Source organism: Narcine bancroftii, chromosome 7 (genome assembly GCF_036971445.1).
Source record: "Narcine bancroftii isolate sNarBan1 chromosome 7, sNarBan1.hap1, whole genome shotgun sequence".
Classification (NCBI taxonomy): domain Eukaryota; kingdom Metazoa; phylum Chordata; class Chondrichthyes; order Torpediniformes; family Narcinidae; genus Narcine; species Narcine bancroftii.
Window position 1 is genome coordinate 134,504,545 of NC_091475.1, and position 21,594 is coordinate 134,526,138.

The 21,594-nt window shown below is 41.9% G+C and overlaps 2 protein-coding genes across 12 annotated transcripts in view; one reads left to right on the top strand and one right to left on the bottom strand.

Annotated features, from left to right (window-relative positions):
- Window positions 1-9,797, bottom strand: part of LOC138739162 (basic immunoglobulin-like variable motif-containing protein) — a 43,536-nt gene extending 33,739 nt beyond the window's left edge. For 2 of the 5 annotated variants that reach the window (XM_069890707.1, XM_069890704.1), the window contains exons 1-2: window positions 9,187-9,796; window positions 6,385-7,008 (exon numbers count right to left, since the gene is read on the bottom strand). In XM_069890707.1, the coding sequence (XP_069746808.1) occupies window positions 6,385-6,877 (493 nt within the window). In that variant the 5' untranslated portion in view covers window positions 6,878-7,008; window positions 9,187-9,796. Of the gene's footprint in view, window positions 1-6,384; window positions 7,009-7,306; window positions 7,423-8,722; window positions 8,854-9,186 lie in introns of those variants that run through there. The other 3 variants (XM_069890705.1, XM_069890708.1, XM_069890706.1) reach the window with 3 other exon arrangements.
- poglut2 (protein O-glucosyltransferase 2) overlaps window positions 9,193-21,594 on the top strand; it is a 96,444-nt gene continuing 84,042 nt past the window's right edge. For 3 of the 7 annotated variants that reach the window (XM_069890697.1, XM_069890700.1, XM_069890701.1), the window contains exon 1: window positions 9,194-10,243. In XM_069890697.1, the coding sequence (XP_069746798.1) occupies window positions 10,068-10,243 (176 nt within the window). In that variant the 5' untranslated portion in view covers window positions 9,194-10,067. Of the gene's footprint in view, window positions 10,244-21,594 lie in introns of all 7 variants that reach the window. The other 4 variants (XM_069890702.1, XM_069890698.1, XM_069890699.1 and 1 more) reach the window with 4 other exon arrangements.

A 21,594-nucleotide genomic window follows, 5' to 3' on the forward strand; every position in this document is an offset into this window, starting at 1 on the left:
GAGCTACCGAATTCAGATAATAGTCCTCACTTTGTAACTGGGATCAAATAAAGAACTGAATAAGGAATTGGGGATCCTGCAATATTTTCACTACTCCCATCAAACCCAGGCAGAAGGAATAGTGGAATGTGCAAATATATCATTAAAAAATTAAACTGGCAAAATTGACTAAGGAAACAGGGCTAAAATTGGCTACAAGTGCTACCCCTAGCATTATTTAAAATGCGAGTAACACCGCAGGTCAAGTTGGGGCTATCTGCTGCGGAGATAGCCAATTCGGACACCTTAGGAACTGAGCCTGCAAAGGGGATGAAATTATCATCATCAGGCCATAACATGAAAAAATATTCTAATAATCTAACTAAGACTTCTTCGAGCGGTGCATTCACAGGTACATCAAATCCACCTAAAGGAGGGTAATCCAACAGAATGTGGTGAATATCCTAACACTGAATCTGAAAATTACATCCTCCTGAGGAAATGGAATCAGAGGAAATTGAACTCTGAGGGACAGCCATTCCAGGTACTGTTAAACAACACTGAATGCAGTAAAGCTTGAACGACACCCTCACTGGATACACAGAGCAGACGGAAGGAAAAAGGCCCACCTAAAACCTAAAGAATTTTTAATTATAAGATAAGAACTTTATTGTTAGGATTTTTTGTCACTTTGATAATGTGAACTGAATATCAGAGTCATGACTGAAAAGATAAATTTTGGGCGACAGGTTAATAAATTACAGGGAATGATAATGGATTTTTAAGACTAAACAGATCACAGACAAGTGAAAGTCAGGGCAAACATGTGGAGGACAGCAGAGTAACAGGACACCTTTTGGACCCACAGATACATAACCATACCGAAGCTAGGAGAAAGTTGATGTAAAACTTCACTGTATAAATTTTTTTTTGACATAGGACATATCCATGGCTGACTACCAATTTGACATGGTCCTGTTAATTGGATATATGGTTCCCTCTATGGCTCATGTACAGAAGCTACACTAATACCCCGACTGGCCAGAGGTAACCAGGTTCAAAACGAAGAGGCATCTCCAGGATGGAACAGATCTTTATGATTCTGTTCCCCTGGGATGGTACGAGAAAGGCATCCCAAGAGCTAATTCACCAACTCAGCATTGGGGGACTATTGGCTAATTCCCAAGTAGTTGGGAAGGTGGTTTCTCAGCTGTCAGTGAAGATGGTTCCCAACCGAACTGTGACAATGGACCCACATTTTATTCTGGCTGGTCGTGGGGAGACCTGTAAAATTATAGGTCAAGGTTGCTGTACGTAGAGCTCTGACAACATCACTAAATGGGTGAACCACATGCAAAAAAGATACAGGACTGACAAAAAATTAGTGCAAAATGCCTGACTGCTACACAGATCCCTTTGCACAAAGCTTTGGCACTAGATTTTTAAAAAAACTTGTGCTCACAGCTACCCTTATAGATTTACTGTTTTAACGGTGTCCAAGTTTTCTCCAGTCCTTTTTCTTTATCATAATCATGACAAAAAGGAGGGAAATGCAGAATATTAACTATCGAATATCTAGTTATGAGAATTATGATGAAGAAACCATCACACAGACTTTGCCAGTAAGGAGTTAGAGAGCTCAAGGCCCGCCTGATCTTTTTAAAACACAATAGTGCTCACTGACTACTACCTGTCAGACATGGGCTAAAGGCTGCAATAAGCATCTGGCACCACTCAGTCCCTGAGTGGCATTGTTTCCAGTGCTGAAGTTTTGGTCACTATTGCCAACTTCAAGAATCTAAGATTACTATGAAACTAGCCATTTTACATGTGCACATTGGAAATCAGAAATGAGGCAGGCCGAGAATAGAAACTGATGTGTACTGTGAGCAACCCTTCCAGACCTCTATTGATTTTATACCAGAAGGATGTTCTTAATTATAACTGGTACATGAGATTAAATGACCAACAACAAATAATTTCCCTGTCTTTAGGAAGAGGATATGCAAAATGTAAAACACAGTTGTAGCAATACCTTAAAAGAAATGTTATCCAATTTGTATGTAGGAAAATGCCTTGAATATTGTACCTTGTGACTGTGTTCTTTGAATGAGGTTCAAACAGTACTAGTAAGGTGACTGTCTACTGGTACACCTCATTCCCACTGGTATGACTCAATAAAGACTCAGTTCTGGACTTTGTGGTTTGTCACTGTACCTTTTTGTACCCCAACAGAAGCATGACTTTAACAGAGGTCTGTGCCCAAGGTGGTGGCTCCCGTGATTGTCAGCAGCCAGGAGAGATTGCAGATTCCAGGGTAGCAGTAGACCAGTGCAGTGCACCAGAAATGGGTAGAACAACCCCCCTCCCCACCACCCCACCAGTTTGAGAAGGAGAAGCAGAGCAGACGATGCCACAGAATTTGATCACGGCAGTGGACCAGCGAGGGGCTCAGCAGCTGAAGGACCCTACAGGATGGTAACCATGGCAGCAGGCCAGCAATAGGCTCAGCAGCTGAAGGACCCACACAGGCTGAGGGCAACAGGGTCAGGGGACTGGCTCATGGCAGATATCCGAGCCAAGATTAGAGAGGCTGGAAGGGCTCCTGAAGGGACCCCAAAGGATCTTGGGCACCAAAGACTTCCTACTAGTATTGGAGGATTGCCAATGAATCAAGCAGGAGTATGAGTGACCTGAGGGGCTGTAGAAGCACTGGAGGCATATCTATGGACATTTTGTGATCTGAAGAAACTATCTTTTGCTTCTTATTCTCTTGTACTGTAAGGGGTGTAGGGCAATACTAATGGCGAGTCTTTGCCTTATGACAGGCAAAAGTATCCTATGTTACATTCTTTATGTATTAATATGTGACAATTAAAAGAATGTTAAACCTTGAACTTTTGAATTAAAAAATTGCAAACAAAATACAGCAGTTAATAGTTACAAAAATAAAATCAACTTGACAAAATAGCAGTGAAGAATTACTCTTTTAAATCAACTTAATTAAAGTGTCCATTTAATTAACCAGAAGTCACATGCATTGTACAAAGCTTTGCTCTGTAAATTGTGACAGAATAAGTTACAGGGAGAGAAGTGTGGGAATTGAACTGATGGATAAAATCCATGAGATGGTATTCACTGAAATGGCTGAATGTCAAGAAAGAATGTATTAATTGGCTAGTAAAAAATTATGCTTCTTGGAAAATTTAAAACAATTGTTTGATTTTATAGCCCTTTATGGTGAAAGGCTGCAAGTCTGGGAATTCAGGGTTGTAAAAAAAAAAAAAATTTTATAAATCACTCATGAATGTTTCAAAAATATATAGATATATAAAACTGTCAAGCTGCAGTTTTTTCTGGGTCATAACTTCTGCCTACTTTCAAACAATAATGCATCAAGAAGTTAGCGTTCAGTTTGAGAATGTTCAGCTTTAAATAGAAATAATGGAAGCTATTGTGATTGAAGGAAAATAATATTGAGGCTATAAAAATACACTAGTTATTTTGCCTCTTGTGAATATTCAGCTACTAGTATGCTTAAAACCTGTTATTTCACTTTAAAAACTGTTCTATTACCTTCAAGCTGCAACTCAAATACTCTAAAAATAAGAATTATATTGTAATTACCAAGGTTTACAACCATAAAACATACTGAAAGGAAAACATCTATGCTTGCTCAAACATTCCGAAAATATTCTACAGTAGATGATAGATGAGGTAAATAATATTTACTGCCCATACTGCAAGATAGACTGTTAGGAAATTTGCTGCAATGTTTCTTTATATAATAAAAAATAACTATCAGTGATTATTCAGACTTCTATAATTATTACAATACAGTATGTTCTTTTAATTTTATGATTTTCAGAATCAGTCAGACTTTCTGCAGTTAAAAGTATTTCTGTTGTTCTGTTCGCCCATGGGTTTCAACAATTTTAAAACTCATGCCTCACATTAACTTCATCTCACAGACAAATCAAATCCACCACAATTAGCCTACCACTGCAATACATTCACAGCAGGTGCCCTCTTCTTAGCTCTATACTCATCCCTGGATAACAAGGGCTCCCAAGGCAGATTCCTATTTATTGACTAATTTCCCTGCCTTCAAGACCATGGTTCCAAACAAACTTATCTCCAAACTCTTGAACCCAAGTCTAAATACAACCCTATCCAACTGAATACTTTCTGACCAGTAAACCGCAAACAGTGGCGATTGGTGACAACTCCTCCACGATAATCTTCAACACTAGTGCCCCACAAAGCTGGAAACTCATCCCCTTAATTTACTCCTCGTTATTCATGACTGTGGGGTCAAATTCTGCTTTAACTCCAAAAACAAGCCAGCAAATGACACTATTGTAGTGGACCAGATCTCAAATGGCAAGACAGGATTCCAGCAAGGAACAGGTCATTATTTCAGGTGAGGCAGAGAGCTTAAATATTACCTGTCTTCCCACATTGACTTTGTAGTGAAGAAAGCATACCAACACCTCTATTTCCTCTGAAGCCTACAAAAATTCAGCATGTTCCAAATATCCCTCATCAACTTTTATAGATGCATGATTGAAAGTATCATGTTTAGATGCATTACAGCTTAGTGCTGCTCTGCCCAAGAGTACAAGAAACTGCTGAGTTGTGAATGTTGATTTGGCCATCACAAGAATCAATCTCCTCGCCAATAATTCCATCTGCACTTTCTGCGACTTTAGTGAACCAGCCAACTTATTAAAGGTCCATTCCCCCTTTCCCCCACCCTTGTTGGGTACATGATACACAAATTTGAAAAAAAAAGCAACAAATTCAAGGACTTTTTTTTCTTGCTGTTTTCAGATTTTTGAATATATCTCGTAAATAAGAGGACCACTTGAAACTAACAAACTACCTCATCGTGACACTTGCACTGCTTTTAACTGCATTTTTATTTGTAGCTAATAACCTGTCACCTTGAAGTCAGCTTCACAGACAGATCATTCAAAATTGTTTCAAGATATGCTTAAGAACAAAACCATCCATCATTCAGCCAGTTCTTTGATTATTCAAAAACAACCTTTCATTCATCCAGTTTTAAGTTTCCATTTGCTTAATGATATTTGTCCAACCACTCAAAGGTAGTGGTGGAAATTGTGCAAATAATACAGGCTCTCATGTTTTGCATGATGTTGAGCTACCATCTTCTAGCTTTTCTATAGTACTTATTTTTATGTTTTTGTCAAGTTGTCCAACATCCTTAAGCATACTTATTTCATAACATGTTCAATATTTCAACCACTAAGTAAAATGTCCCCTCTCGACCCACAAACTACAAAATGGATCAACGTACAGCCATCATTCACAACTTGTGACTATCCAGCACTTAAGATCATAGAGAGCTATATTTTGTGTTTAAGAATATCCTGTGAGAAATTGAAGTATGGTAAATGTTTATAACTCACTATCATAAGACAAATAACCTGGCTGACTGATGCTGGATATTAAATATTTATTAGGTGTTCATATTATCAATGTTAAAATTAATTTTAAATGAAACTATTAATATTTTATTTTAATAGCTGTTGTTATTTTCAGAAATAGCTTGCGTTCCACTATACAAAATTCATAAACTTGCCTCAAAGCTTGTCTAGTTGTGTAGTCACAGTAATCACAAGAATTTTAATAAAGCAGATAAAGGGAAAATGAAGTTTTGAAAAGTCTTGCTTTTTTAAGATCACTTTTCTTTCCAATTAAACACACAAATTAGCCTCTGCCATCTTGTCATTTTGTCGATTATTCTAGTTGAATTCCTCTGACTTACATTTTCAAAAATTTTAATGTAATCCAAGGATTTCCATATTTTTGCATCCCCGCAATAACAGTCGATTTACTGACATGACAGTGAGATCACAGGGTATGTTTTGCAAAGTTTATTGGCTTATAATTTATGGTGTGAAAGAGATGCTATGGGAATTATTAATAATTAGATGGAGGAAGTGAATAACAGTTGATAGGCAGATGACCAAAATAAATTTCTCTTCTAAGAAAATGATGAAAAGACAACCAATTAAAATAAAAGCAAACTGGATAGTGGAGAATTTGATTATAGTCAACATGTTACATGCATTGTAGGATACTTTGTAGAAATAAAGTAACAAATGAGCAATTATGATCAGTCAGACAAAACCAAATGCAAATTTCCCAAATAACATGAAGCATATTTTCAATGGGGAGAAAACCTTATAATAGGATATAACAATAAAACACAAAGGAATATTGCTTTGGAAATCATCTGAAATTCTACAATTCTTTAAAGCTTTGTTCAAAATTAGTACTTTAAGTTTAAAATTGGGTGCAATAGTGTCTACTATCCAAGGTTAAAAATTCTTCTCATCACAACAAGTTAGTTATTGTTTTAAAACATTTTCTCACCTGTTCTACTTTTCAATTTAGACGTTAATATATTAAAATCTGATGTATCTATCTCCCAGGCAAGCATCTGTTTCTCATGGCTGACAGGCATAGCAATCTTTTCTGAATTACCTCTATGGATTACATCTGGAGAATCAACTTGTTCTACATGACTAGAATTATGTCCTGGAGCATCTGCTGAAGAAGTTGCATCCTGAATTGGAGTAGGTTCTCTGGAAGTACATGGTGTACTGGCAATAACAGTGGCCTTGTTTAGCGAACCATAATCCGAACAGACATTGTAAAACACTTCTCGTGCTTGGACCACAGGAAACATCCATGGCTCACGTCCTGTGGCACTGGAACCTAGATTGAACGATGAGGTACCATAACAGGAAAATAGCTTAGAATTAGAAGCTCCTGGTGGGTCACCAGCAGCAAGCTCATCAAGAACATTGATCCTCTTTGTACTTCCAATTGGCTTTGGTGGTTGATATTCACTAGAGTTGGGCATTGAATGATACCAATAGGAGTTATGTCTTTGGCAGACTGAAATGGCCTTCCTTAAAGAATAGTAATTGAGATGATGTTTCTACAATTCATGCAGTTCATCTCACTATAAACATCTTCCAAAAGAGATGGAACCTAAAATATGAATAAAAATTCATTACAAAATATAAGGCAACACAATATCTTAAGCACAAATCTATACTATACACGAGTGAAGCAATTTTAATATAAATGTACAAGTGTTTGCTCTCTGTTTACCCTGTATCCACATAGATTTCTAGACCTGAATTTTGTAATGACAGCAAAACTGTCAAACATGACATTATGAAGATGACAGTAACTTCAGGATTTCATATCTCTATTGTTTAATGTGGAATCTTGATGTTGCTACCCAAATCTCAACACTCATAAGAAAAAAAAAACAAGAATATACATGCAAGAGTGGGCCTTCGAGCCCCATCATTTAAGATGATCATGGTTGATCGACGTTGACCTCAACTCCTCTTAGTGCCATTTCTCCATACTGTTCTATTCCTTGATCCACTTACTCCTAATAATCCAATTTCCACCACCTGCCAAAGCAGTGAATTTTAGAGAGTCACCATTCTCTACAAGAGAAATTGACATGCCTGTTTTAAATGACCATCTCTTTATCTTGTAGTTATGTCACATTTATGCAGCTTTTTCCACAATAATGGAAATCTGTGATTTACCAAAAAAGTTCAAGGGTTTATAATCTACCTTCAAGGCAGCTTGAAATCTAGAATGTTTCTTTTATAGATAAATTAAGGATATTTATAGCCATATGCAACCATACAGGCCATTGTGGCCCTCTAGTCCATGCTGAAACTCTTGCTCTCTCCTAGTCCCACTGACCTGCACTCAGGCTATAACCCTCCAAACCCATATAGCTATCCAATTGTTTTCTTGATAGATAAGATTGTACCTGCCTCCACTGGAAGCTCGTTCCACACAGACACCACTCTCAATTAAAGAAACACTCTCGTGTTACACCTAAATTTTTGCCCCCAACTACTCTCAGTGCACGTCCTCGGTTTGAATCTACCCTGTCCTCAATGATAAAGTCTATCCACATCTACTTTATCTATCCCCCTCAAAATTTTAAAAATCTCTATCAAATCCCCCTTCAGCCTTCTACACTCTACAATAAAGATCGAACTTATTTAACCTTTCTCTATAACTTGGGGGCTGAAACCCAAGTATCATTCTGGTGAATCTTCTCTGTACTCTCTCTCTATTTTGTTCACATCCTTCCTATAATTTGGTGACCAGAACAGAACACAATATTCCAAATTTGGCCTCACCATTGCCTTGTACAATTTTAATATTACCTCCCAACTCTTATACTCTAGGCTCTGATTTATAAAGACCAGAATTCCAAAAGCCTTCTTCACTACCCTATCCACCTGAGATTCCACCTTCAGGGGATTGTATACCAGTATTCCTAGATTTCTCTGTTCAATTGCATTCTTTAACACCCTGACATTCACCTGTATTAAAAGGACTTACAGGAAGCCCAAATTATAGGAATTTGAACAGCTTTGCAAAGAAGCCAGTTGCACTCAGCTCGGCCAGTGAAGACTGGGCGGGCTAAACAATTTCCTTATGTGATGCAATTATTTATTGATTCTATGTGCACAATTCATAATATCTGAAAAATCTTTTACCAACCTCCTTTACTTAGATACTGGAAACATTTCTCACTTTTTTTTTCTACTGATTCATTTTCAGCTTAAGGGTTTCAAATCTATTATTTTTAAATATTTAAGGGAATTGGAAACAGTCAACATGGATTTGTGCATGGAAAGTCATGTTTGACAAATCTTACTGATTTTTTTGAAGAAGTTATCAGGAAAATTGATGAGGATAAGGCAGTGGATGATGTCTCCATGGACTTGCACAAGACCTTTGACAATACAATTTAATTCACGGATTGAAAATTAAAATGTAGATGTATATCTGAAATTAAAAACAAAAAAAAATGTTGCAGACACTCAGCAGGTATAGAGAGGATCAGAATTTGGGTTTCTAGTTTTGATTTCACAGATGTTCCCAGGCCGAATTGAGAATTTGCAGTACAGTACATGAATTTTAATCCCGTCCCGACTTACATTTTAGGGGGCCAGGCGGCCACAGCAATAAAAAAAATCATTAAGAACTTTTATTCGTTCCCCAAGCACCTGGCAATTTTAGATGAAGTTTCCCCACAACGTCCCTCACCACCATGTCTCCTTCGTTGTGCAATCGCCCTCTATCCATTCCCATTTTTGCAATTTTCTACTTCAAACTTACCTCCGAGCAAGGTCGTCAGTCCCAACATCCTGTATGGAAGGTTGTGCCTACTTTTATATGGCGATATCGACCCTTGATAGGTGTTATTTTCACGGAATGTTGTCTCCGACCCTAGACTTCCACTTTCTTGAATAACTGAAGCCCACTAGGCCCGCTTCTCCCGGGTTTTATTCGAAGCGTCGGCCGGATGCGCTGCAGATTGAGGACTTGCCCTCGGGTTCCCTCCACCCGCTCCTTCCGACTCGACTCCTGCAACGGCCCGCGGAGTCACGACACCCTCGTCGCGCCTCACGCTCCGAGGGGAAGGCGCCAGGTTTCAGTCGGAGCTTCGTCGCTCGCAGTAACAATGCACAAGCTGTTGGCAGCGAGAGGCGAGTTAACACTTAAAATACCGTCTCCCCTTCTTCCGCCCCAACTGAGGTGGAGCCACACGAGGCCTCAGCCTGACCAAGGGAGAGAAGCCGATGGCTAAGGCGGGACAGCACCTGGATCCTTCCTCCCCTGCTCAACAATCAGTCAATCCTCGTTAACGCTTTGAATGGATTTCTCATGCTCCCCTTGAATCGTCCCCGGGCAGACTCCATTTCCCAGTGTGCGCTGCGCACGACCATTCGTCCAATCACCATCGAGCATTGCAAGCGGGCGCAGAGTCTCCACATCATTCCACAGCGACGTCAAGGTGAAATGTGAAGGGAAGCGTGGCTGATGATCTTATAAAAAAAGTCACTATGAAACTGGGGGAAAAAAATAAACGACAAGATTTCAACGGTGTACTTTCAAGGAATTAAAATCCCAATTTAGTGGATGAACCTTGAGCCTGTTTATAAATTGTGCCACGCGTCATTTCATTTGCAAACAATAGATGAACAAAACAATTTACAATGCCAGAGAAATTGTTATTTTACATTCTTCTTATTACAATTACGTTCCGTGCAATTGAAAGTACCACCAAAATAAGTCCGAAAAAAAGTTTAGTATGGGGTCCTGGTCTGGATGCAAATAAAGTACTTCCAGCTCGCTATTTCTATATTCAAGCTGTTTCAGAAGACAACGTCAAGTAAGTAAAGCATGCTTTACATTTTTTAAAACTTGCTTTTTAATTGTTTTTAGGCTACACCATGATGTTTAGGTTCGGAGGCGGGGGTTGAAACACTGGCTGGAAGATTTTGAGAGTGTACTGTAGTGGCTGCTACTGCTGGAGAGGTTACGCTCAGGAGTGATTTATTGTGCTGGTTCAGAAGCCCATTTCTGACATCATCATGCTGCCTGGCTGCTGGCATTACATTCTGCTTCCTCTGATTGGTGGCTTAGTGCTATCTGGGGAGCGGCCAATCAGGTGTGGTTGCTTCCCTCGCTCCACACAATTGGCTGCTACGCTGCAGCCATGTGCTGCTGAGCCGAAGACGACTTCGAAGTGCGTTGCCCATCTTGGCTGGTTGTGTCGGCTGCGGGTCGCCACTTCGGGCATGGTGCATTTGGCGCCCGCTATATAATACCTCCAGAAGGTGAGGCCTTGTGCTTGGGAGGCCTGCCCCTTTGGCATTGGGGTGGGTCATGGATTGAGTGGTCAGTCAAGGGATGCCGACTTGGCCCGGTCCAGGGTGAAAGTCTCGTTCTCCCCCCCAATATCCAAAAGACGTGTTGATCCGTTGTGTTGTATAACTTTGTATGGGCCTTCGAAAGGTCTCTGTAGAGGAGGTCTATAGGTATGAATGTCTTCTGTGAGCCATGCTGCTTTGACTGTGTTGGAGTGAGTGTGCCCAGGCGGTCCCACAGGTGGGACAAGGCGGCCACAGGGAAGGCAGCCAGAAACTTCCCTGGGATCACTAATGATGTGCCATACACCATTTCGACTGCAGAAATCTCTAGGTCCTATTTAGGAGCAGCCCAGATCCCCAGGAGTACCCAAGGGAGCTCATCCACCCAGTTAGGACCATTGAGTCTGGCCTAGAGAGGTGCTTTAAGGTGTCAATGGAATTGCTCCACCAAACCATTGGCCTGACAGTGGTAAGCTATGCTATGGTGGAGCTGAGTACCCACGGCATTAGCGAGATTAGATCAGAGGCCGGAGGTAAATTGGGAACCCCTGTCTGAGGTAATTTGTTCCTGAATCTCGAATCTTGCCATCCAGTTGTGCAGGAGGACCCTGGCACACGTTTCTGTAGAGGTCTCTGGCAAAGGGATGGCTTCTGACCTGTCTACTAGGGTCAGTAAGTAGTGTGCTCCTCTGGATATTGATGGGGGGTGGCCACCAGATCTATGTGGACGTGGCGGTTGAAATGACTGGGGGGGGGGGGGGGGGGCTTTAGTGTGGGTATGGATTTTTGAGGACTGGCACTCTGTACAATTTCTGGTTCACTGGCTGTCCACTTTGCAGAGGCCATGCCAGACAAATTGACTAGCAATCATTTTGATGGATGTTTTGATGGCAAGGTGTACCAGGTTGTGTATGGCCTCTGAAATGCACTTCCTCCAGGTAGTGGGAATGATGGGGCGAGGCTTACCTGTAGATGTGTTGCACAGCACGGTCTGCTCTCCAGGGCCAAGCTGTACGTCCTCCAACTAGAGGCTGGTAATTGCAGTGCAATATGAATCAATGTCCTTGTCCGCTGCCTGTGCTTCAGTCAGAGCCTTATAGTCAATGCTAGATGTTGAGGTGTGTATCGCCTGTAATGTGGGACATGACAAGGTATTGGCCACCATGTTGGATTTTCCCACAATATGCTGAATGTCAGTAGAAAATTCTGAAATATATGAAATGTGCCTTTGCTGTCTGGCTGACCATGGGTTGGAAACTTTAGTGAAGGTGAAAGTGGGAGGATTCTGGTCTGTAATAATTTGGAACTTCCTGCCCTCAAGGAAGTATCTAAAATATCTGATTGCCAGGTACAATGCCAGGAGTTCTCAGTCAAAAGCACTATATTTCAGTTCAGGCACCCACAAATGTCTAATGAAAACTGCATGGGGTTGCCTGTGTCCACTCACCCACTGTTCTAAGACTCCCCTTATTGCTGTGTCAGAAGTGTCCACTGTGAGAGTGGTGGGGCATCAGGTTTAGGGTGTATCAGGAGGGCAATGTAGCCATCTTTTGTTGCCTGGAAAGCATCGTATGCTTCTTGGTTCCATGAAATTGTCTTCTTCGTCATAAGGGAGAATAAAGGTTTCATGGTGCAAGCCACCTCTGACAAGGATCTGCGGTAAAAATTCACCATGCCGGCGAACTCTTGTAGTCCCCTTACTGTTATAGGCTTGGGAAATGCTTGAATGGTCTCTCCCTTGTCGGGTAGTGGTTTAGCCCCATAGCAATTGATCCTGTGATCTAAAAAGTCAATTGAGTCTTTGCCAAACTGGCATTTTGCTGGATTAATTGTCAGGCCAAACTCACTCAACTTGTGGCACAACTATCTGATATTAGTGGCATGTTCAGCACGGTCATGGATTGCAATCAGAATGTCTTTGAGGTAGATGAACACAAACTTCAAATCCCTGCCCACAGCATCCATAAGCCTTTGAAAGGTCTGTGCGATGTTTTTTAGGCCGAAGGGGATTCTGAGGAATTCAAACAGCCCAATGGTGTAATAATGGCAATCTTTGCTCCACATTCCCACACTCTGCATGAAGAAAATGTTGATGTTTCAGGTAGAGACCCAGAATCAGGGCAGAGAGTGAAGATGACCAGAATATAGAGCGGTAGGGACGAGGCAGTGATAGGGGTGATAGATGGCCTGAGGAAAGATGAAGGATGACAGAAAATGGTGGTGAGAGGTGGGATGGAAGCAGGTTGGCAGGGGAAAGTGAAGGTGGAAATAGCTTAATTTTGAGCAATTATGTAGAGCAATTGGAGTAACTATCAGTGGGGGAACCATTTAGGAAAAATGTCATAATGTTTAGAAAAACATTGGATATTATCAGTATTTTAATCTACTGGCAAAGTAGACTTCACACTGCTCATCTGCAGTTTAGGAACCATGTACAGTGAGAAGGGATCTTCCATGTGCAGTCAGCTGTAACATATGTGTAGCAGCCAAATAAAGTAGGACAGGGGCCCAATTAGAAGATATAGGGTTACAATGGGGGAAGAAAGTTCAATTAGTACAAAGGAAGGGCAATGGGAGAGCACTAGGTTCATTCAGCAGCTGGTGGGAGTGGTGTGGGGTGAGGTGCCTAGGTATAAATGCCAACATTTGGAGATGACATGGTAGCAGAGCTGTAGTCATTGAACAGTTGTCTGAAATAGGTGTCCAGGGCCAAATGGAGAGCCAAGGACAGATTTGCAAATTCAAGTGGATCAAGTCTGGCTGGGAAGCTAGAGCTGATGTGAGCCATGACCAGTCTCTCAGGGCACATTATGATAGTGGATGTCAGAGCCATTAGCCAGTAGTCATTTGAACTTGCTTCTTTGATACTAGTGTGATGGTGGCCTTCTTGAAACAAATGGGAACCATGGCCTGTTGCAGGGAGAGAGTAAATAAATCTGGAAATACACATAACAATTGACCTGCACAGGCTCTCAGGACACATTCTGGGACTCCATCTGGACTAGTCAGTTTCTGCAGGTTCATCCTCTGGAAGGTTAACCTAACTTCAGTAGCAGTAACCATGGTGCAGGAACAGATGTGGTAGTTTATATGGCTATCACCAACCTGCTCAATCCCCATTCAAAGCGAGCACAGAACGCATTTAATTCACCAGGTAATGCTGTGCTGTTCCATGCAATGTTACCTGACTTTGCTTTGTATTCTGTGATGGCATGCATGCCTTTCCACTGTCACCAGATGTCCATGGTATTCTGGGTCTTGAGCCTGGTGTGGTACTGCCCTCTTAGCTTCCTTTTTGGCCTTGCGAATATCATACTTGGACTTACTGTAACAGATGAATCATTTGACTTGAAGTCTCTCATTGGTTACAGCAGAAAGGAATTACAATTAAAAACCCTTCACTTGTTCAGAAAGTCATGAAATTCATTGTTTTGTGGCAGCGTCATAGTGCAAACATTAATATTATAAACATCTTACAACACTGCTATAAATAAATAAAAATTGTGTCTTCGGTTCATTGATTATTCAGGAATCTGATGACATTGAGTGCTCATATTTAGGCTGCTGCAGCTTTTTCTGATGGTAGCAGAGTGGTGAGGGCATGGCCTTGGTGGTGGGGGCCTTTGAGAATAGACGCTGCATTTTTAAGACACCGCCTCATGTAGATGTCCTCAATGGAATAAATTCTGGTGCCTATGATGTCACAGGCTGAGTTAACAACCCTCTGGAGTTTATTCTTGTCCTGAGAGTTGGCAACTCCATACAAGGCAGCGATGCAACCAGCCAGAATGCTCTCCATGGTACACCTGTAGAAGTTTTCGAGAGTCTTTGGTGTCATACCAAATCTTTTCAGACACCTCACAAAGTATAGCCGCTGGCGAGCCTTCTTTGTGATTGCATCAACCCGGAGGCTCCAGGACAGATACTCGGAAATGTTGACATCCAGGAATTTGAAGTTCTTGACCTCTACTACTGAGCCCTCAATGAGGTCTGCGTCATGTTCCCTGACTTCCTCCTGAAGTCCACAATCATCTCCTTTGTTTTGCTGACATTGAGCACAAGGTTGTTGTCGTTACACCATTTAACGAGCTGATGTAATGACAACAACCTTGCACTCAACTCTAGCAAAACCAAGGGGATGATTGTGGATTTAAAGAAGGAGTTGTTATAATGTGTCAAAATAAATCCAGAAAATAGTATAATTTTGTTAAAATGGACTTCTATTTTCAGGGAAATTGCTTTGAATGTTCACAATGATTTTCAAACGTAAAATAAAATGCACATCTTACAAAACCAAATACCAGTAATATTGTTTTCTAAATTAGTGTCAGGTGTTGCCCACTAGGTGGCACTCTTGCCTGACTCAGAAGATTCCAAACTAAACTGGTTGCAGCTCCAGCAACTTCAACAACTATTCAAAATGAAACAACATTTTTGGTTGGGCTCCACTCTAAATGTACACTTCATGCCAATACCTTGTGGCTGCACTGTTTTCATGATTCACTCCAGTAACTTACCAAGGCTTGTTCAATATCACCAAAATGAGTGTCCTGATTCAACAGTGTTATGCCATTGAATCCTCATTGTAGAATTAAAGTTCTGGAAATCACTACCCAACAGACTGTTGAAGTAATGAATTTAGTAATTCAAAAGGAGGTAATAATTTTTGAACAATGCCTAAGTCTTGTGAGTGCAGTGAACTGGAATTCATTGTCTGTAGGTGGATTAGATGACTGGCCCCTCCTCTTGGCTCTGCCCCATCGTCCTGATATAAATCCTGTTTTCCTGCCTTACCTCCAATTAACCTGAAGACCATAGTATATACCAGCCGTTAATTGTAAACGTATGAAAGCGTGTTTTCTAGAGATGGGGAAGATGGACCTTGCCATCTTGAACAGGCCCAACTCGGAGCAGACAACCTCTCTAACGAAAGTGGCACCTTTTCGGAAGACCAGGCCTGCAGAGCACAGCCATCCCCGGTACCGACTACTGAAGCCACGCTCAACCAGGGATGCTACTTCTGTGGCCAGGCCAAACACCCCCGCGCCAGATGCCCCACGAAGGATTCCGTGTGTTCAGGATGTGGTAAGAGGGGGCATTGGGCAAAAGTCTGTCAGGCCAAGGGGAACCCCAGGAAGGCAACCACATGCACGATCCCCTAACCGTCATACATCTTGTGCTCAAGCCCAGAAGTGCGGGTCACTGCCTCTCCAAGCTAATCACCGCCACCATCTTGCTGCACCTCATGGTGGGAACCGCTACTGGAAGTGAAGCATCAAGGAAATCTGGAAGTGAAGCAACGGCAGGAACGGTGGCCATCTTGCTGCTCCTACACCATCTTCCCAGCCCTCGGATCAAGACGACGTCGACAGGGAGACCAATGTAGCCTCTGAAATGTTGGCATCAGTCATCCTCGACCAGGCAAAACCACACCAGCTGAACAACTGAGAGCTTTATAAACTCTGCGACTACTTGGCAGTACAACTTAATGGTTTATCCAATGGACTACCATATTTATCTAGTCACAATCATATTCGGTGATTATTCAGTGTTATTTTTCCAGTACACTTAACTGTAAAAGGGGGGAAAATTTTGTTAGTTCCAATTGTGTGTATTGGAGGATTTGTGTGCTTCTGTGTTGTTGGGCCTAGACTTCCTGTCTCACCTTAAAAGTGTGACAATGGAGCACTCAGGCCCACTCCCCTCAATCACGGTGCAGAACAAAAGATCCCAAAAGCCAGATACTACAAGTGGTCTCTCCATGCTGAATATCAAACCTTCCCCCCCCACTGTTTCAGAACCTAACCCCTGACTGTAAGCCGATAGCCACAAAGAGCAAGCGATACAGTGCAGGGGATGGAGAATTTATTAGAGCCAAAATGCAGCGGCTGCTTAAAGAAAAAAAATAATTGAACTTAACAACAGCCCGTGGAGAGCACAGGTGGTAGTCGTGAGAGGGGGAGAAAAGTCAAGGCTAGTGATTAACTATAGCCAAACTATTAATCGCTTCACACTCCTGAATGCGTACCTCTCCCCTGAATCTTGGACATGGTGAATGAAATTGCACAGTACCGGGTCTATTTGACCATTGACCTGAAAGCTGCACATCACCAGCTACTGATTTGTTCCGAGGACCGTCCCTACACAGTATTCAAGGCAGACGGATGGCTTTATCAGTTCTTGAGAGTCCCATTTGGTACTACGAATGGGGACTCAGACTTCCAGAGGCAGATGGATGAAATGGTAGATAAGTACAAGTTAAAGGCCTCCTTCCCCTATCTCGACAATGTCACCATTTGTGGACACAATCTGGAGGACCATGACCCCAATCTTCAGAAGTTTCTCCACACAGCCAAATCCCTGAACCTCACATACAATGTCAGTAAGTGTGTGTTCCAGACTAGGTTACATGGTGGAGAATGGCATCATTGGCCCAGACCCCGAGCGTATGCACCCTCCTTTAGACCTCCTGATTCAAAGGACCATGAAAGCTTTAAGGTGGTGCCTGGGCTTCTTCTCATACTACGCCCAGTAGGTACCTTATTACGCTGACAAGGTCCGCCCCCTTTTAAAATCCACCTCCTTTCTATTATCAGCTGAAGCCCAGGTGGCTTTTAGCTATGTCAGGAGCTACATCGCTAAGGACACCATGCATGGGGTGGAAGAGCGATGCTCCAACATAGCTCTGGCCATGACCTTTAAAAGGGCGGGCAGGCTGGTGGCTTTCTATTCCTGCACCCTTCGAGGCCATGAGCTCCGAAAACCTTCAGTGGAGAAAGAGGCTCAAACCATTGCACTGGAGGCACTACCTGGCTAGCAGAAAATTTACACTGCTCACTGATCAGCGATCTGTAGCATTCTAAAGAATGACAAGATTGCGAAGTGGAGGATTGAACTCTCCACCTATAACTATGAGATAGTGTACAGGCCGGGTCCACTCAATGAGCCTCCAGATGCTCTATCCCAAGGAAGATGTGCTGCTGCACACAACAGCCAGTCGCAGTCAATTCACGACATGCTCTGCCACCCGGGCATCACCCACATGGCTCACTTCATCAAGGCACACAACCTGCCCTTCTCTATTGAAGACATCAGGTCATGCCAGGTCTACATTGAGTGCAAACCGCACTTCTACCACCCTGACAAAGCGCACCTGATAAAAGCTTCCCACCCTTTCGAACAACTTGCCGTCAATTTCAAGGGTTCCCTTCCTTAAATGTTATTTATGAGTCCACCATCACCTGCCCAGACACCACCACCACAATCATCAGAGCTCTGCATCCATTTTCACCATGTTCGGGTATCCCAGCTATATTCATAGTAACTAGGGCTCATAATTTATGAGCAAAGAGCTATATAGATACCTGCTCGTAAGAGGCATCACCTCAAGTAGGATGACTAGCTACAACTCCCGGGGGAAACAGACAAGTGGAAAAAGAGAATGCAACAGTTTGGAAAGCTATGAAATTAGTTCTCTGGTCTAAAGGCCTTCCAGTTTCACACTGGCAAAAGGTTCTGCCCATCCACTCCATAAGATTGCTTCTCTGCACTGCAACCAATGTCAGTCCTCATGAACTAATGTTTGCATTCCCAAGGAAATCCACATCGGGGATCTCTAGCATGGCTAACAACACCAGGACCAGTCCTGCTGAAAAAGCATGTGAAGAGAAGCAAAACGGATCCTCTGGTCGAGAGAGTGCACCTACTGTGCACAAACCCGATGTATGCCTATGATGGCAGAGAGGACACCATCTCAATCCTGTTACCTTCAGGAACTGAGGTCCCAATGCCCACAATAGGCCTGGAACCTGCAAATATCTCGTGCAGGGTTCCAGATTACATGGCTCCAACCATGCAAACATTGGATCCTGAACCCCCGAGTCCTTCTTTGAATCCCAGTATCCAAGTCCCACAGGAGGCACAGGAAGTTCTGGAAGAGCAAAATCCACCAATACTAAGGCACTCGATCAGAATAACCAGGCCCCCAGACAGACTCAACGTAAATAATTGTTTAAAAAGCTCGTGTTGCTGAACATGGTCTGTTTTCACCCACAGGTTCTCTTCTGAAGGAAAGGGTGAATGCAGTGAACTGGATTTCACTGTCTATAGGTAGATCAGACAACCAGCCCCTCCTCTTGGCTCTGCCCCCATCGGTCCCGATATAAACTGTTTTCCCGCCTTACCTCCAATTTACCTGAAGACCATTTTAGATACCAGCCATTAATTGTAAGCTAATAAAAAGCATGTTTGTGGTCCACACAAGTCTCCGAGTACTATCAATCACGTCACAGTGAGAAAATAAAATCTGTAGATGCTGGAATCTTGAGCAGACAAAGAATTGCTGGAGGAACTCATTGTCAAACAGCATCCGTAGGTAGAAATGGTAAGTCAACACTTTGGGTCTTGATCCTTCATTGAGACTAGAGGTAAGGGGGTAATATTACATATATAAAGGGGGGAAAATTGAAGGAGGGAGAGATGGAGGTACAAGTAGAGGGAGGGAAAGAAAGTTGGGGGTGGAAATAAACACAGGAGAAACTCAAGAAGAGATGGAAATAACAGAACCAGATGGGATGGTGTGACATAAAATTATAAATATCAATGATGTTTAGTTTATGGCTGTCCTGGAGAAATATGATGTGTCCCTAAGTTTAAATTTGCTATCCTGACTGTGGATGAAGCTGAGGACAAGCGGAATTTACAGGTGAGCAGGGCTTTACATGCACATTGTTCAACCTAATCTACTACTTTCAGTGTACTCTACATCAGTGAGACCAAACAGCTAGAGTGACCGCTTCACCAAACTCATAAGTTCCGATTGTGGATCTGGACTTGAATTTCTTGCAGTTGATCATTTTAACTCTCCTAACCATTCCTACAGCAAAATGTTTGTTCTTTGCCTCATTTATTGTCAGGGTGAGGACAAATATAAACTTGAGGAGCAATGCACCAATCTTTCTCCTGGATAACCTGAACCCTAATCAACAAAAATGTTGATTTTTCTAATTTTAAACTTCACCCCCACATCGTTTCACTATTTCAATCCCTTTTTTTTTTAAATAAATTCTTTTTTGACAAAGACTGAGGGGAACAATAAGCTTTATTGTACAGAAGACTTGAGCTGGCCTGGATCCAAACTAGGGAAGTGCCATTTCAATCTCTTCTTGACTGACTCGTGAATTTACTTTTCTCCCCCTTACTTTTTTCTTTCCCCCTTCCCCCTTCTTCGTAGGCTCTCCTTCTACCTGTCTTTCCACCTCTCACACCTTCTGTTCTATCACCTCTGGGCTTCTCTCCTAGCTTCTTTCCCCCTTTTATACATAATATCACCCCCTTCCTACATCTTAATAAAATGTCGTGATCCAAAATAATTGATTAAACAATTCTACCCATGAATGCTGTCTGACCTGCTGAGATCCTTCAACAATTCTTTGAAGAAAATGTTTTTGCTATTTGTGTGCCAACACATCTTAATTCTGATGAACATCAACATTTTCTTATTTCACATTTAAAGAAAAAATTTCTTTTTACATTTTCTCACAAAATGCTAGTTGCCATATGAACTTAGTCCAATATTCTATCACCAACTTGGTGTCTCATCCTCCGATATACAGAGTGGTACTTTCAACAAACTTAAGTACAATGTCATTCATGTCTCATCTAAATTCCTGAGGGCAGAATACTGATAGTTGGAGTATCCCACCAAAGCAGCCCATTTACATCGAAATTACATTTCAATCTGTGCTCCTGATCAAATGCCTTTTGAAAATGGAGTCCACTAAATTTGCATAACAAAATGTGTTCATTGTTGTTAGAAAAAAATAGAAATAAAAAATGAAATGTCGTCTTCCAGTGTTTGGATACAACTAACATCCTGGCCCTCTTGCCCTAGCCCCCAATTTTCCCCCTCTTCAAGCATGTGTTGTCCCAAATTTCCAGTAATTTTCTCAACTTTAATAAAATGCATTTATTTTGTAACTTCAGGGCACATCAAACACTTCACAATTAATTACAGCCTGGTTTAGAATTTGACTGCCCAGGAATGCAGATAGCTGCAGAAGGTAGTAAACATAGCTAGGTCCATCGCAGCCTCCAACTTCCCATCCATTGAATACATCTATGTGAGGCACTGCCTCAAGAAGGCAACCAACATCAAAAAGGATCTCCACCACCCTGGTCACAACCTCTTCTCACTGCTACCTTCAGGCAGAATTGTATAGAAAACTAAAAACCAGCATCTCTAGGTGTAAGAACATTTTCTTTCCAACAACTGTCAGGCTGCTGAACCTCCCTTGTTACATGAGTCATGGACTGATCTGACATTAAAAATAGATTGTCCTCACTATTGCGTCACTTTTTTTTTGCATTTGGATTATTGTGAATATTTAATGTATTGTCTCTTTTAGTTCAATTAGCTTCCTATTAGAGTTTTTCAATAAATTCATCATCAGAATTTTCTGAAACAATATAAACAACTTTTGAAAAGAAGAGATCCCCAAATGGCAATCAGATAAATTTCCAGTTAAACTGACTTTGGAAAGTTGTTAGAGATATAAACATATTTTAGGCCTGAGCAGAAGGAGCATACTCAATTTTTTTTTAGGTGTGTAGGTGAAATGTGCACTAAGGTCAGAATAAATACTGTAGGATTTTTTTTTTGCCAACCAAAATGGACACATTTTGGCCTGCATATCTCAAGGTTGGGGGGGGGGGGGGGGTGGGTTACATTCCAATTGTCAATGGTGGTGTTTCTACTGAGCCGGGAAAAGCGCGGTGATGCGAGGTGAAGCGCGGTGATGTGCGGTGACACCTCGAATCTGGCCGCACTGTAAACACATCTGGTTGTGGCCGATGTGCGGCGATTCGAGGT